Source organism: Cherax quadricarinatus, chromosome 45, assembly GCF_038502225.1.
Source record: "Cherax quadricarinatus isolate ZL_2023a chromosome 45, ASM3850222v1, whole genome shotgun sequence".
Taxonomy (NCBI): Eukaryota; Metazoa; Arthropoda; class Malacostraca; order Decapoda; family Parastacidae; genus Cherax; species Cherax quadricarinatus.
In genome coordinates this window covers 10,145,322-10,162,992 of record NC_091336.1, presented here as the reverse complement: position 1 = coordinate 10,162,992, position 17,671 = coordinate 10,145,322, and the positions used below count along the sequence as shown (strand labels likewise).

Sequence of the window (17,671 nt, the reverse complement as noted above, 5' to 3'; positions counted from 1 at the left end):
AGGGAGGTGGGCGATCCAAAAACTGTCGCACTGTATTCGGGGAAGCTGGACGCATTGTTAAAGGCATGCAAGAGGCAGAGGCACTAACAGAAATGGGTGGCACCTCCACCTGGAGCAGGTGACGAAGCGTTACCAGCAGAAGGTACAGGGGTATGAGAAGAGTCTAGAGAATGGTCTAATAACGAAGCTGGGTCAGAACAGGATGTGGGAACAGAAAGGGGCCTGCAAGGAGGAGGGTTATTACAGAACAAAGACTCCATGACAGTGGTGCTTCTTTCTTGTTATTTAAAAAAAAAAAAAAAAAAAAAAAAAAAAAAGATGGATAGTGGAGGGACAGTCACTAGAAGGCATGGAAGGACCTTAAGTTCTTCCCCTCATCTGAGAGGGCGTGGAGCCCACTAGCAGTGCAGATGCAGCGTGGAACCCATGCCATACCCTACCCTTCACGCAGGTAAACCAGCGCTCTGGGATAGCAACCTCATATCTACTGAGCCACCTCAGTGGACAAAAGAAAGGGCAGTTGGAAACCTGCCACAAAGCATACCTCCTTTGGCTGTCACCTCCCAAAACTGACAGGCAGCCTTTGGAGATACACCCATCATCTGCAGGACACCCCACTCACTTCTCGGAAATCCGGGAAGGGAGCAGGGCACCTCCAGACAATTCAGATTCCATAACAAACTACACCACCCCCGAGGGACTCTACAAAGTGGGATGAACCCCAGCACACTTGCCCCTACCTAGAAACCGTAATGCCAGAGGGGAGGATCCCAGAGACTACAAACGGCATGGGGAAAAGGGAGGGGTGGGAGGAAGAAAGGGGGAAAAAAATGGGGGTGGGGGGATACTGGAGGATACTTAGATTTGAGGAAGGAGACCAAAGGGCTTAATTCCTTAGATCGAGAGTCTCTTCACCGCATCAAGGAGCCCCACTTGAAGAGGAAGTGTCTTACAAATGCAGCTGGAGTCTCAAATAATTTCATGTGCTAATTTGGTCAGCACATAATTAAGCTATTATCACTCATATACATTATCAAGGAAAAGTGCCTGTTTAAATTATGTACTCGTCTACAAGAAAACATTGCCATAAAATAAATATTTTTGTAATTCAACTAAACATGCAATCTCTATGCTCATTCATTTTCTATTTTTCTAAGGTTTACTATTTACCCTCCTGAACAATTTTAATTATTAGCAACTTTAGTAATATCTTCCCTAACAATGAAAAATTTTCAGTGAAGGTAACTAGTGTTGGCAATTGATTCTAGAAAGACAAAGGCATGTATTGCCAAGTATAAACTAAATTTAATTCAACAAATGATACAAGCACAATTACAATTTTTTGTAACTTTGACCAGATACATGTATTTGGGGAGTGGAAAGATTCTCATTGTCAAGAATTTTTGGAGGCTGCCACACCATTTTACCCTTGCAATCTACTTCATTTTCTAATTTTAAAACTTGAATCTTGTGACAAATACTGGTTTCTTAGAGAATTATCTGAAAAACTCCTCCCCAAAGGAGTATGCTTTGAATATTTATCATTGCTCGCAGAGTATACTGACTGCACTTTTTTGTCTTTTGACTCTTGCTTATGACTACTCTTAGTTTTATAAAGATCCCTTTGAAGGTGAAGAGGCAGTGTGTTAGCAGAATGAAGATTCAAAGAGAGAAAGGACTGAGTTATTTCTGATAGTTGTGGTGAGCAAGGCAGTTCACTGTTAGGTCTTTGAGGAGTACCTGAATTTGTTATTTCTGCAGATTCCTTAGACATCACATTTTCTTTGTTTTTTTTCAGTTGATAAGAGAGAACTGGTTCCTCAGGTGTATTGTCATTTATTTCAGAATTTAAATTAGGTAAGGACTGATAATCTTGGTAGGACAAAACTGGTTCTTCAGGAGTGTAACTGTCTGTTGATTCATCAATTAACCGTGACATAGCAGAACTAAATGCTGAGAGAGAAGGTTCCTCAGGAGTTACTGAACATGCAGTTTTCACTATTGGTGCATCTGTGTAATTACTGCTAGTATCCTCTGTACTTTGTTCCTGTTGTATAGAAAATGGCTTCATTATAATCTGCTTGGTATATTCATAGACTGGTGGCTCTTCTGGGGAGACCTCAAAACAAGGCTTTTTAGATGCACTTTTTACTTGGAGGTCTGAAGGAATCTCAGGCATTATGTCCTCAGATTCATGGCCAGTTACATTAGAAAAAATCACTGGTGTCTGAGTGAGTTGGGTCATATGATCCTCAGATGATTCATTACATTTTTCAGCATTTGTCTCTGATGGAAGATGAACCTTTTTCCTAAGAGGCATCTTGTGCATGGGTATGATATCTGGAGTTAAATCAATGCTTTCTTCAATTCCAGAAAGCCACTGCTCTACTGTGACACACGATCGAGCGAGTGATGCTAGAGACACTGAGAGCTTTGCTCCATCATGTGGGTTCCTAACTGGAGTCTTGATTTCCATAATTTTGTCATCAATATTGCTAGATGCTGAAGTGTTCACCTGGAAAGTAAAATATATATTGTGCATAAAAATGGCATTTTATCTGCATCATATCATGTTTTGAGGTTTGATATTAAATTTTTTAATCTTGTACTAAAAAACCTGTACAAAAAATGGAAATTATCTCCACTCACAGCAAAATTTTAAGTACCCTAACAAGAGGTAATCTTGTATGTAACCAGTGGTTAAAAATATGAACCAACTATGGTGTACCCAGTACATGTATACATGAAATTCCTTACAAATACTGTAAAAAATCATATACAGAATAAGTAATTCAATCACTAGAGCAAATGAAGAAAGTAATCTGCCAGATATACAGTGGACCCTCGGTTATCGGCTGTTCCGGATATCGGCCAATTCAATTTTCGCCCGCTTTTTTGGCCAAAATTCTCTCCCAGTTATCAGCCGTTATTTTGGAGATCAGCCGTATTGGACGCATCCACCCATCGCTCCTCCACGTTCATGAGTCAGTCTGGCTGTGTCTCTGGGCAAGTGAGGAAGCCTCCGCACATTCATCCAAACATTTTGCTATAATCCATTGTTTTTTGTGGTTGAGTGCAACTGTGAAATAAGCTACCATGGGCCCAAAGAAAGTTCCTAGTGCCAGCCCATTTGTAAAGGGCTGAGAGAGAGGGGAGAATGTGCCTTCTTCAGTGATTCTACAATATATACAATACTAAAGGCTATAGCGCCAGCCAGCGATAAAGTGTAGCATTAACAGTGTAGCAAGTACGTTATGCAATTAAGCGACAGAAAAAGGACGACACAAAACTCTTCCAATGTTGTTTGAGGTACACCTACCATCCGACTTATGACCTGCTCGACATACGACCACTCGACTTACGACCGTATTTTTTATGCCAAATTTCTGGGAAATAAACAACTATTTGTGTTGTACACAGTGTTTATCCTAAACCTTACAGTATAAAATACAGTACATGTACTAACAGCATAAAAAGTAAAGTAAAACATTAAATACCAAAATAAAACAATAAAATAAAGTCATTACAAAAATGTGATGTTGATATTCAGTAGTAAAGTTCGACTTGCGTCCATTTCGACACGACCGGTTTCTCGGAACCGAACTCGGTCATAAGTCGGATGGTACCTGTATATAGGGCCACTGACAACATATGCCGCCTTGCATATCTTCCACTACCCTAAACCACTGCCAGCATCTCAATAACAATTTTATTTCTTTACATTCTCTATTATGTTTTTATACAATATTTCTTATTTATAAATTACATTCACTGTTTCAGTGTGACTAGTAGTATGAATAGTGGTAACGGCTGCTGCCGTTGCCACCACCACCACTTTATGGCTTATGCTGTCAGTGGCCCTCATAAACCCAACAACAACAACCACACCACCACTAGCCACACATGTAATGACATATTTTATTCATTCTAGAGTATATGTCATGTTTCTATGTTATTAATATTGTTTATTATTATTATTTGTTATTATTATTGTTTATCAGCTCTTTGCTGATGACACTGTGCTCTTGGGAGATTCTGAAGAGAAGTTGCAGAGGTTGGTGGATGAATTTGGTAGGGTATGCAAAAGAAGAAAATTAAAAGTGAATACAGGAAAGAGTAAGGTTATGAGGATAACAAAAAGATTAGGTGATGAAAGATTGGATATCAGATTGGAAGGAGAGAGTATGGAGGAGGTGAATGTATTCAGATATTTGGGAGTGGACGTGTCAGCAGATGGGTCTATGAAAGATGAGGTGAATCATAGAAATGATGAGGGGAAAAGGGTGAGTGGTGCACTTAGGAGTCTGTGGAGACAAAGAACTTTGTCCTTGGAGGCAAAGAGGGGAATGTATGAGAGTATAGTTTTACCAACACTCTTATATGGGTGTGAAGCATGGGTGATGAATGTTGCAGCGAGGAGAAGGCTGGAGGCAGTGGAGATGTCATGTCTGAGGGCAATGTGTGGTGTGAATATAATGCAGAGAATTCGTAGTTTGGAAGTTAGGAGGAGGTGCGGGATTACCAAAACTGTTGTCCAGAGGGCTGAGGAAGGGTTGTTGAGGTGGTTCGGACATGTAGAGAGAATGGAGCGAAACAGAATGACTTCAAGAGTGTATCAGTCTGTAGTGGAAGGAAGGCGGGGTAGGGGTCGGCCTAGGAAAGGTTGGAGGGAGGGGGTAAAGGAGGTTTTGTGTGCGAGGGGCTTGGACTTCCAGCGGGCATGCGTGAGCGTGTTTGATAGGAGTGAATGGTGACAAATGGTTTTTAATACTTGACGTGCTGTTGGAGTGTGAGCAAAGTAACATTTATGAAGGGATTCAGGGAAACCGGCAGGCCGGACTTGAGTCCTGGAGGTGGGAAGTACAGTGCCTGCACTCTGAAGGAGGGGTGTTAATGTTGCAGTTTAAAAACTGTAGTGTAAAGCACCCTTCTGGCAAGACAGTGATGGAGTGAATGATGGTGAAAGTTTTTCTTTTTCGGGCCACCCTGCCTTGGTGGGAATCGGCCTGTGTGATATTAAAATAATAAATAATTAGATGAATTGTGATGGATAAATAATCTGCAGAGTTGATATTGGTGCCAACAAGACTTCAATAATGGTAAAAGTGATGTTAAATGTTCATTTATCCATTTCATTAGTCATTTTATTTAGTTCTCATTGTTTTGTCTATGTAAAACTATAGTTAATCTTTAAAAAATGTATTTTTTTGTTAATATTTTTGGGTGTCTGAAATGGATTAATAGCACAGTGGACCCTCGTTTTTTGTAATTAATCCATTCCAGAGTGTGACTAATGGCGAAACTGATGATCTGCGAAACCATTTTCCCCATAAGAAATAATAAATCCAATTAATTCATTTCAGGCCAAAAGTATTAACAAAAAAAAAGAATTTTTTTTTACATGAAATATAGATTTACATACACAGAAAACAATGAGACATGACGAATAAAACTATAATAATATCACATTTACCTCTATTGAAGACTCTTGTTGGTGTATGAAGAAAATGTCATTACGTATGTTAGAAATTGTGGCGGCAGCAGGGGAGTGTGTTTGGAGACAGGACAAGATAGTCCTTCAATATGACACTAATATAAACTCTACGGCTTATTTATTTATCACAATTCATCTAATATGATATTATAAACTGTATATGATATGGTTCACAGTTTTCCAGCACATCAAGATTTTTTTTTTTCAATAAATTGGCCATATCAGACCGAGGCAGGGTGACCTAAAAAGAAAAACAAAAGTTTCTCTTATTAAATTTAGTAATTTATATAGAAGGGGTTACTAGCCACTTGCTCCCAGCATTTTAGTCGCCTCTTACAACACGCATGGCTTACAGAGGAAGAATTTTGTTCTACTTCCCCATGGAGACATTAAGAATTATACAGCCTCTCCTCACTTAGCAATGTACTCGTTTACTGACAACTTGGACTTACGACAGGCTCTCTGACCACTATGCATACCTAATTGTATATTAGAGCTGATTTCCTCTATTCTGTTTATTATAATATAGAGTACACTACTGTATAAACATTTAAAAATATACCAGAAATGTTATAAATGGTGCAAAGGTGACATTAAAACAATATCAAAGATGGCTGACATACACCCACTACCAATGTAGTATGCTCCTCATTTAGCAATGAGTTTGTTTATGGCATGGTCTTAGGAATGGAACTCCATCATTAAGTGAGAAGAGGTTGTAACAATAATAATACATGGAAAATTGTTTCCATTATAATCTACATAGAATTTTCTTTAATACCACTCCCTTAAAGATCACTTGCTCCTGCTTTTATCTTTAGGCCAAATTACCTGACTTTAGGCAGAGTTAGAGTTCCAAGGTGGAGAATACAGTGTTTGCACTCTCAGTGATAGTTGGAGAAGGGAGATGTTGCAGATCAGGAGGTAATATATGTTGTAATATCCACTCACTACCGGCAAGACATTATTTTATTAACACATCGGCCGATTCCCACCAAGGCAGGGTGGGTATAACTATACTCTCATACATTTCCCTCTTTGCTTCCAAGGACAAAGTTCTTTGTCTCCACAGACTCCTAAGTGCACTACTCACCCTTTTCCCCTCATCAATTCTATGATTCACCTCATCATTCATAGACCCATCTGCTGACGCATCCACTCCCAAATATCTGAATACATTCACCTCCTCCATACTCTCTCCCTCCAATCTGATATCCAATCCTTTGTCACCTAATCTTTTTGTTATCCTCATCACCTTACTCTTCCCTATATTCACTTTTAATTTTCTTCTTTTAAATACCCTACCAAATTCATCCACCAATCTCTGCAACTTCTCTTCAGAATCTCCCAAAAGCACAGTGTCAACAGCAAAAAGCAACTGTGACAATTCCCACTTTGCATTTGATTCTTTATCTTTTAGCTCCACACCTCTTGCCAAGACTCTCACATCTATAAATATATTGAACCACGGTGACATCACACATCCTTATCTAAGGCCTACCTTTACTGGGAAATAATCTCCCTCTCTCCTACATACTCTAACCTGAGCCTCACTATCCTCGTAAAAACTCTTCACTGCTTTCAGTAACCTACCTCCTATACATCTGCCATATTGCCCTCCTTTCCACCCTGTCATATGCCTTTTCCAAATTCATAAATGCCGCAAAAACTTCTTTACCCTTATTTAACCCTTTGACTGTCGCGGTCGTATATGTACGTCATGGGAGATACCGTGTTTGACGTATCTATATGCATAAATTCTAGCGGCTTCAAATCGAGCGGGAGAGGGCTGGTAGGCCTACACGAGAGAGAATGGGTCTCAGTGGTCGGTGTGCACCCTGTGAAAAAAATCTGGGACTCAGCGGTGCATTGTGGGAACGCCATCTTGGTAGTCCATTTTCACCATGCCTCGCGGTAAGAAGTTCCTCACTCCTCGGCGGATTGGAGGTCTTTTGTTCCCAAGTGATAGCTCAAACAGTGATGATAGTGTCAGTGAAAGTGAATTCCATGGTTTTGAAGCGGGTGTGACCGAGAAAATTACCCAGGATAACATAATTAGTGATGAAAACCCAGATGACCCACAACCATCCACCTCTGGTGCTAGGCCGGCTCGTTCATATTCACCTGTACCAGGACGAAAGAGGAAACTATTTGCCCGTGTACAAGACTCAGATGTGAGCAGTGCAAGTGATAGTGATAGTGATTTCAAGGTTATTGAAAGCACTTCTAGTTGTGACAGTGAGGGTGAATATTCCCCAGTGAAACGGCAGTATGTACGACGTCGCATGCGGTCTGGTAGTGTGCCATATGCTCTTCCAAGAGGAAGGAGTACATCTCGGAGCACATCCCGTGGCCCTACACCACGTCCTGATAGTGAAGATGACGATATTGTTACGATGGGTATAAATGATGTGAGTGAGGCAGCAGGCGGTGGTGGTGATAGTGACGGTGCCATGAGTCATGTGACACCAGCAGCGGGCCACGCTAGTGCCCGCGCTGCTGACTCTGCACAACTACAACCTGCTTCGGCCGACCCCACACTCTCACAACCACAACCACAACCTGCACAACCACAACGACATTACAATATCCAGAACGCACCAGCTGACCGCATCTGGGATTGGCATCAAGATGACGAGTTTGTACCCAATCCCCATGACTTTGATGAAGGACAAAGTGGAATACGGCCATCATGTACACTTGGGAACAATCCCACTGAACTGGAATGCTTTCAGTTGTTCTTCGATGAACCCCTGATGGACATTATTGTCAGGGAAAGCAATACATACTATGAGTACACCATGGCAAACACTATGCTTTCACCAAGATCACGCCTACACCAGTGGAAGGACACAACTGTGGCAGAGATGTATCTGTTCTTTGCCACAATAATGCTTATGCCACATGTGTATAAGCATAGTGTCAGCACATACTGGGCGACAGACCGCCTGATTTCAACCCCTGCTTTCAGTGACATTATACCAGTGAATAGATTTGTGTTACTGTTACGTATGTTACACTTTTCAGACAAAACCAGGCCTGACAGAAGCGACAGGTTATATAAGATCAGACGTGTGTTTATGTACCTGAAACAAAAGTGCTGTATGTATTTTTATCCCTTCAGGAAGCTTGTTATTGACGAGTCTTTGATTTTGTTCAAAGGAAGACTCTCATTCAAGCAGTATATACCAAGCAAGAGGAAACGCTTTGGTATAAAGTTATTTGTTCTGTGTGATTGCAAAACTGGTCTGGTTTTGGATATAATTGTGTACACTGGCGGTAAAACAATGGAAGATACCAGGAAGTTACTGGGTATCTCTGGTGATGTGGTTAGAACAATGATGGAGCCATATCTTGGTAAGGGGCATATTTTATATACTGACAACTGGTACACAAGCCCTATACTCAGTGATTTCTTGCGAGTGAACATGACAGATGTGTGTGGCACAGTGCGTAGAAGTCGTAAACATATGCCTAGGTTCGAAGCTGGCAGTCGTAGAGGTGAAGTGCAGGTGTTTGCTGCCAATGACATCATGGCATTTCGGTGGCATGACAAACGTGATGTCACACTGCTGACATCAGTTCACCGACACGAAATGGTAGAGACTGGCAAGCAGAATAGAGAGACCAAAGAACCTATTGTAAAACCTGCAGCTGTGATGGATTACAACCTCAATATGCGCTTAGTGGACAAATGTGACATGCAGATTGGGTTTGCTGACTGTGTTCGCAAGAGTTATAAGTGGTACATAAAACTTTTTCCATCTTCTTGACATTTCCATGCTGAATGCTTATAATATGTATAAGTTGAAGACCAAGAACAAACCCAAATATGGTGAATTTTGTTTGTCAGTCATCAGACAAATAATATTCAAGTACCAAGAAACAACACCTGCAATAGACCAGCGCCCACGAAATTATCAACACATGTCCTCTCGTCTGAGGCCTGGTGATCACTACCCCATACCACTGCCTGCTACTACTGCCAAGAAAAATGCTCAGAAGAGATGTTTTGTCTGTGGACATACCACAAAACGCCCACAAAAACGCAGAGACACTCGTTTTATGTGTGAGGAGTGTAAGACACCATTGTGCTTATACCCATGTTTCAAAGAATTCCACAAGCTGCAGCACTTCTAATAAAGTGTCCAGTGATTGTACATATGTATATATATTATAAAGCAATCGTAATAAACATTTATTTACATTGTTTGTTTGTGTAAACAAGTTTTAGCAACATTATAATGATACGAGTGTTTTTGCTATAATTGTGTTACATTCAATGAGTGTATATTTGAACATTGCACAATAATTTGGTCTCACAGGCCACAAAAGTTATGTGAAAAAATAAAATAGTGAAAAAAACAAGAAACCATCGAATACAAGTAAATAAAAGTTTACCGGGTGAGCGGCAGTTGCCGCTGTTGCCGCCAGCAGATCAATTTCAGCAAACTTCAGGACTCTATATCTCGGTAAGTACTGATGGGAAAAATTTTTTTTTGGGACTAAAACAATCAGAAAAATAATCTTAACATTTTCATAAGAAAAAATAATTTTTTTTTTTTCGAATATTTTGCGACACCAGAAGCAACTTCAGGATTTGGCCCTTCGACAGTCAAAGGGTTAAATACTGTTCATCTATACGTTTCACTGTAAACAGTTGGTCTACACACCCCTTACCTTTCCTAAAGCCTCCTTGTTCATTTGCTATCCTACTCTCCGTCTTACTCTTAATTCTTTCAACAATAACTACCATACACTTTACCAGGTATACTCAACAGACTTATTCCCTATAATTTTTGCACTCTTTGTCCCCTTTGCCTTTATACAAAGGAACTATACACGCTCTCTGCCAATCCCTAGGTACCTTACCCTCTTCCATACATTTATTAAATAATAGCACCATCTACTCCAAACTTCTCATATGCTAACTTTTTCTCCCTTACTACTCTCTTATCATCATCATTTCACCAATTGCTCTTCTTCCCTCCTGCACCCACTTTCTTGTAACCACAAACTTCTGCTGAACACTAACACTACATTTTTAAACCTACCCCATACATCTTCGACCCCACTGCCTCTACTCTCACTATCCCATCTAACCTCCAATAGTTGTTTATATCTTACCCTAACTGCCTCCTCTTCTAGTTTATACACCTTCACCTCTCTCTCTTATCTGCTGTTTCTATTTTCCTTGTATCCCATCTGATATATCTGTGGCCCCTCTATATTATTATTATTATTATAAACAAAAAGAAGCGCTAAGCCACAAGGGCTATACAGCGCTGCAGGGTAGGGAAGGAAGCGAGGGTATTGGATGGCAGAAGGGAGGAGGGATGATCAGTAGGTTACAGAAAACAGCGGGGCAGGGGATAGTACGGGGGTAGGGGGTAGCAAGAGATTGAAGTAGAAAGGGCTGAAGGTATCAGAATTTGTGAAGTAAGTCAGGTGTTGTCAAAAAGTCAATGAGAGAGTCTGGATGAAAGGTGGGTCCATCAGCGAGAAGGGAAGGTAAAGAGAGAGCAGCAGAGCGAAGACGACGACGGAGGTAAATTCTGTGTGCTCGTTGATAAAGTGGGCAGTCCAACAGAATGTGGCTGACTGATAATGGAACTTGGCAATTCTCACAGAGAGAAGCAGGGTGCCTCTTCATGAGATATCCATGAGTAAGACAAGTATGGCCAATGCGAAGACGGGAGAGAGTAGTCTGCCAACCTCGACACTGGTGATAAGAAGACGGCCAGTAACCTATACTCGGTTTAATAGATTGAAGTTTGTTGCCGAGCATAATAGATCAACGCTGTTGCCAACGGGTGTGAAGTTAGGAAGATATTGCAGCAAAATAGTCCGTAAATGGAATACCTCTACATGAAACTGGTAGGTCATGTACTGCTGACCGCGCAGCAGTGTCTGCCTGTTCATTGCCCTGTACGTCAACATGACCAGGGACCCAACAAAAAACAATATCTTTATGCTTGGTAAAGATGCGGCGTAGCCAAAGTTGGATACGGAGGACTAAGGGGTGAGGTGTATCAAATTTCTGTATAGCCTGTAAAGCACTAAGGGAGTCTGAGACAACCACAAATGATGACACAGGCATAGATGCAATACGGATAAGTGCTGTAAGGATGGCATACAATTCAGCAGTAAAAATACTAGCCGAAGATAGTAAATGCCCTTGTACGACGCTGTCCGGAAACACTGCTGCGAATCCTACGCCGTCAGAAGACTTAGAGCCATCTGTGTACACAGCAATGGCATGAGAATGAGAGTGAAAGTGGTCAAGAAAATGAGAGCGGGAAGCGACCGTAGACAGTTGGGCTTTCGAGCAAGGGAGAGAGAAAGAACAGACTCGAACAGCTGGAACTTCCCAGGGGGGTAGGGAAAAGTGAGATGCTACATGTACATAGAAAGGTGGTAATTGAAGAGAAGACAAGAGCGAATGAAGGCGAAGAGAGAAGGGACGGAGTAAGCAGGGGCGGCGAACACATAAAGAATGTCTACTAATATCAGTGACCATTCTATAAATGGAAGGATTGCGGAGATCATGAGAGCGTACATAGTAGCGAAGGCAATGGGCATCACGGCGATCGGATAAGGATGGAACGTTCGCTTCTGCATAGAGGCTCTCGACAGGGGAAGAGCGAAAAGAACCAAGGCATAAACGTAATCCTTGGTGATGAATGGGGTTAAGGCTAGAGAGAGTAGCAGAAGATGCCACTGAATAGATCTGGTCACCATAATCAAGTTTCGATAAGATAAGGGTGGAATGTAGGCGAAGGAGGGTTCGATGATCAGCTCCCCATGAAAGATGAGCAAGGGTTTTAAGGAGGTTCAGCCGGCTGTGGCAAGTTGCCTTCAGAGAGGTAATGTGAGGTTTCCAGGATAACCTACGATCAAAGAGGAGGCCCAGAAACTTGACTGTATCACGTTCAGGGATACGGGAGCCATAGAGGTACAAAGGATGATCGGAGATGACAGAGTGTCTAGTGAAAGTAATTTGGTGGGTTTTAGTGCTGGAAAATTTAAACCCACGTGTGGTGGCCCAATTGGAAACACGGTCGACTGCATGTTGGAGAGAAACTGTAATAAGGTGACAGTCAGCGCCTGCACAGGCAATAGCGAAGTCATCAACATAGAGTGATGACCAAATATTTGATGGAAGACTAGAGGCCAAATCATTAATAGCAAGGAGAAAAAGTGTTGTGCTCAGAACACATCCCTGGGGGACACCTTCAGCTTGGATAAAGTCCGGGGAGAGCACATTATTAACCCGAACACGGAAATGCCTGTCAGTTAAAAAGTTCTTAAGGAAGGATGGTAGATTGCCTCGAAGGCCTAAGGAGTGGGCTTGGGCTAAAATATTATACCTCCAAGTTGTGTCATATGCCTACTCAAGGTCAAAAAATATGGCAGTAACTGAGTGGTTATTCGCAAAGGCATTACGAACATACGTATCCAAGCGTAGTAAGGGGTCTATGGTAGAACGTCCCTTACGAAAGCCATATTGACGAGTGGAGAGACTGTTGTGTGTCTCTAAATACCAAACTAAACGTCTATTTACTAGGCGTTCCATCACTTTGCAAACTGCACTGGTAAGAGCAATGGGACGATAGTGGGAGGTTTCATGTCCCGTAGTGCCTGGTTTGCGGAAAGGGAGATCAATGGTGGATTTCCACAGCTGTGGAAGAACTCCTTGTGACCAAATAAGATTGTAAAGGCGTAACAGGACTGCAAGGGCTGACTGATGTAAATGTTGTAGCATACGAATATGAATGTCGTCGGGCCCAGCTGCCGATGATCGGCAAGCTGAGAGTGTTGCCTCCAGTTCTTGAAGTGTAAAAGGCACATTATACTGTTCTTCTCTGAGAGAAGAAAAGTCCAAGGGTGCTAACTCTCTGGCAGACTTTGAGGAAAGAAATGAGGGGCATAGATGGAGCCCCTGAGAAATACGGACCAGATGATTGTGAATTTCATTGGCAACATCTAGTGGGTTTGCTATATCAACACTGACAACCCACAGAACAGGAGCCGGGTCAGGAGAATATTTACCACTCAGTTTTCGTACTTTTTTCCAGACTGCACTCAGAGGAAGCAGAGGTGATGGTGGAGACATAATCTCGCCAGCAAGTGCGTTTAGCGTCACGGATGACACGACGAGCGATCGCACGCTTCTGCTTAAATTCAAGAAGTCTCTCTGTGGTTCTATTGTACCGGTACCTGCCCCATGCAGTGCGTTTCAAACGTACTGCACGAGCACAAGCAGGAGACCACCAAGGCACGCATTTCTGAGAATGCCTGCCCAAAGTTTGGGGTATAGAATGAGAAGCTGCGGTTAAAACGGAGGACGAGAAGAGGTGTAAAAGCTCATCGATGGAGGACGAAGAAGGAACCTCTCTAAAAACAGTTAGGTGTGAGTAAAGGTTCCGATTTGCCTGATCAAATTGCCAGCGTGGGATGCGAAGAGGTGGTGAATATGAAGGGGAAGTAAGAATGATTGGGAAATGATCGCTGTCATGTAAGTCCGGAAGAACAGACCAAGTGAAGTCTAATGCGGCGGAGGAAGAGCAGACTGAGAGATCGATGCAAGAGAGAGTGTGAGTCCGAGGATCAAAATGGGTGTGAGTACCTGTATTTAAAACATGGAGGGGGTGGGTGGCAAGAAAAGCCTCTAACTGAATGCCACGGGAATCACAGTGAGACCCCCCCCAGAGGAAATGGTGGGCATTAAAATCACCAAGTAACAGAATCGGTGGTGGTAATGACGAAACAAGAAAGGCAATATCCGGAATAGATAATGCCCGAGAAGGAGAGAGATATAAAGAACAGAGCGTATACCACCTATGCAAGTGGATACGGGCTGCTGTGTAATGGAGCGAAGTACGAACAAAGAGCTGATGGTATGGAATATCAGTGCGTAGAAGAAGGGCACTTTCATTAAAAGTCCCATCAGGAAAAGGATCTGAAGAATACAATAAATTATAGCTTGAAATGGGAGAGATAACAGCAGAGTGTAATTTTGGTTCCTGTAAGCAAACACCAACAGGGGAAAACTGGGAGAGTAACATCTGAAGCTCACCCCGATTACTCCTGAGGCCGCGTAAAGGTGGAGGGAACTGGAGAAGCGTGGAAGGGGACAGAAGAGGCCGCGTAAAGGTGGAGGGAACTGGAGAAGCGTGGAAGGGGACAGAAGAGGCAGAAACCTGGGAGGTGGCAGAAGAGGAAGAAACTTGGGAGGGAACAGGGGAGGAAGGTACAGTACGAGGAGGGTGAACCTCTACACTTGTAACAGAGCCAGTGATAGGGGGAGAACCAGGTACAGAGACAGGGAAGGGAAAATGAGGAGGTGGAAGATGGGTAGGAGGTGTTAACGGACCTTTTTTTGACTGTTGAGAAGTAGAGGGACGATTGGGAGGAGGTGTCATACGAGATCTCGTCGCTACTGAGGCTTGTGAGAGAGAACACGAAGAAGCAAGATCAGACTGAGACATTGAAGTAGGGACGTCTGAGCCGAGGACAGCCAAAGAATTAGCTACAGGAGTGACTATGGGAGAGGTAACCACAGAGGTGGGTGCAGAAGATGGGATACCAGAAGTGGGGGGACGTTTTGAAACACGGGAATAAGAAACACGAGGTAGTCTCCCTTGGAGGCGGAGATGAGAAACTGCCATGGCATAAGGGAGACCTTCTGCCTCTTTGAGGTAACGGATTTCCCGCTCGTTTAAGTAGACTTGACAACGGCGAGAGTACGAAGGGTGAGCCTCATGACAATTAAGGCAAGAGGGAGGTCGATTGCAAGACGTATTAGAATGGTCATCGGCACCACAGACTGGGCATTCGGCGATAGATCTGCAATATTTCGCTGGATGGCCAAATCGCCAGCAATTTCTACACTGTTGCGGTGTAGGGATCACCTTTCGAACTTGTAACCGATGTCCTGCTACATAAACTGAGGATGGGAGTTCACGGCTGTCAAAAGTTAAACGAGCCATATTGCTAGGGTATCGTCTCCGCCCGCGAGCAGGAAGAACGTAAGTGTCTACCTTGAGGATTGGGAGATCTTGGAGTTCCAGCTGTTCAAGAATGTCAGTGCCACATTTTGTTGAACTATGGTATGGGGCAGAATGATGGTACCACTACAAGAATTGAGGGAATGATGCTTTTCAATAGTTACAGGAACAGTATCGATATGGGAAAGACGAGAAAGCTCATAAGCCTGGGTAGCATTCTGTACGGTGACGATGCGCGTACCGCTCTTAAGAGCATGAAAAGAAATATCTTTACCAACATGGCGTAGGAGTGCCTTGCCAATACTGTGGTCAGAAAGATAGGCAGTAGAAGAAGTTAGTCCATTGTGCAGTCTGAAACTGAGCGTGGAAAGGTAGTGAAGGATGTGTCGATCTTTTCTGAGAAGAACGAGAAGGTGGAGAAGTATCATCAGCAGGTAATTGTCGTTGTCGTTTAGGCGTGGGACCAGAGTTGGTCCGACGTGGAACGGGCCGGCGATTCGAAAATTGCCGCACCGTAGAGGGAGAGGCCGGAAGCATAGTCAGAGGAGAGCGAAGGTCAGATAAATCGAAGGAGTCAGTCGAGGCCTCAGTACCTGAAGCAGGTGAGGAAACAGCACCGGCAAGAGGTACAGAGGCATGAGGAGTGTCCGAAGAGTGGTCCAAAGACGAGGCGGGGTCAGAACAGGATGCGGTATCAAGAAGGGGCCCGGGGGTAGCAGTTTCATGGACTAGGGCTGCCATGGTTAGGTTACTTCTTTCTTTTTGTTTTTAAGAAAAAAAAAAAGAAAGAAGAAAATAAAATAAAAATAAAAAAAAGAATAAAAAAAGGGGGGGCCGGGGAGGGATAGTTCCTAGGAGGAATGAAAGGGCCAGAAATCTCCCTCCGCGCCCAAGAGGACCTCAGCACCGCAAGTAGCGCAGATGCAGCATGGAACCCGTGCCATACTCTACCCATCATGCTAGTAAACCGGCAATCCAGGATAGCAACCTCACATCTGCCGAGCTACCTCAGTGGACAAAAGAGAGGGCGGCCGGAAATCCGCCACAAAGCATACCTCCTTCGGCCACCACCCCCGAAATCCGAAAGGTGGCTTCCAGAGATACACCCGTCGCCCGAGAGACACCCAAAGCCACCCTCCGGGATACCGGAGAGGGATCAGGACATCCCCAGGCAATCCAGATTCCATGGCAAACTACGCCACCGCCAAGAACCTCAACGGAATGGGATGGACCCCAGTACCCTTTCCCCTACCTAGGAACTAGCGTGCCTGTGGGAAAAAAAAAAAAAGGCCAAAAAGGAAGGGCAAAAGGGAGGGGTGGGGAGGAGGAGGAGGAGGAAAGGAAAAAGGGGAGGATGGGGAGGATGGGATAGGGAACGGGGGATTGGGGGGTAATTAGGTTCGGTCTGAGGAAGTAGACCGACAGGTCTAATTCCTCAGACCAAGAGCCTCTTCACCACGCCAAGGAGCCCCCCTTGAAGAGGGGCCCCTCTATAAACGCGTACATCCTGAAGTCTACTCAACAGTCTTATCTACCAATACGTAATCCAACAAAACTCTTATTACGCCCTACACCATATCTTGTATACTTATTTATCCTCTTTTTCTTAAAATAACTAAACCCCTTTTGTTTACAAAGTTCAATCAAAAGGCTCCCATTATCATTACACCTGGCACCCCAAACTTACCTATCACACCCTCTCTAAATGTTTCACCTACTTTAGCATTTAGGTCCTCTACCACGATTACTCTCTCACTTGGTTCAAAGGTTCCTATACATTTGCTTAACATCTCCCAAAATCTCTCTCTCTTCTACACTCCTCTCTTCTCCAGGTGCATACACGCTTATTATGACCCACTCTTTGCATCCGACCCTTATTTTAACCCCTTGACTGTCGCAACCCCCAATCCTGAGGTGTCTCCTGGTGTCGCAAAATTTAAAAAAAAAAAAAGAAAAAAGAAATTATTTTTTCTTATGAAATGATAGAGAATCTTTTCACGATTGTAACGATACTAAAAAATGAAATTTGATGGAAAACTGACGGAATTACGCTCTCATGAAGTTAGCGACCTCAGCGACATTTACGAATCGGCGATTTTGCCCACTTTGAGCCCTATTTTCGGCTAATTCTCCAATCAAACAAACTCATAGCTATTTCTTTAGAACT

The 17,671-nt window shown here is 43.1% G+C and overlaps 1 protein-coding gene across 3 annotated transcripts in view; it reads right to left on the bottom strand.

The window, feature by feature from the left end:
* Positions 1 to 293: 293 nt before the first annotated feature.
* The window catches only part of LOC128694871 (uncharacterized), a 55,482-nt gene continuing 38,104 nt past the window's right edge, over positions 294 to 17,671 (bottom strand). For all 3 annotated transcript variants that reach the window (XM_053785222.2, XM_053785221.2, XM_053785220.2), the window contains exon 7: positions 294 to 2,515. In XM_053785222.2, the coding sequence (XP_053641197.2) occupies positions 1,442 to 2,515 (1,074 nt within the window). In that variant the 3' untranslated portion in view covers positions 294 to 1,441. The remainder of the gene's footprint in view (positions 2,516 to 17,671) is intronic.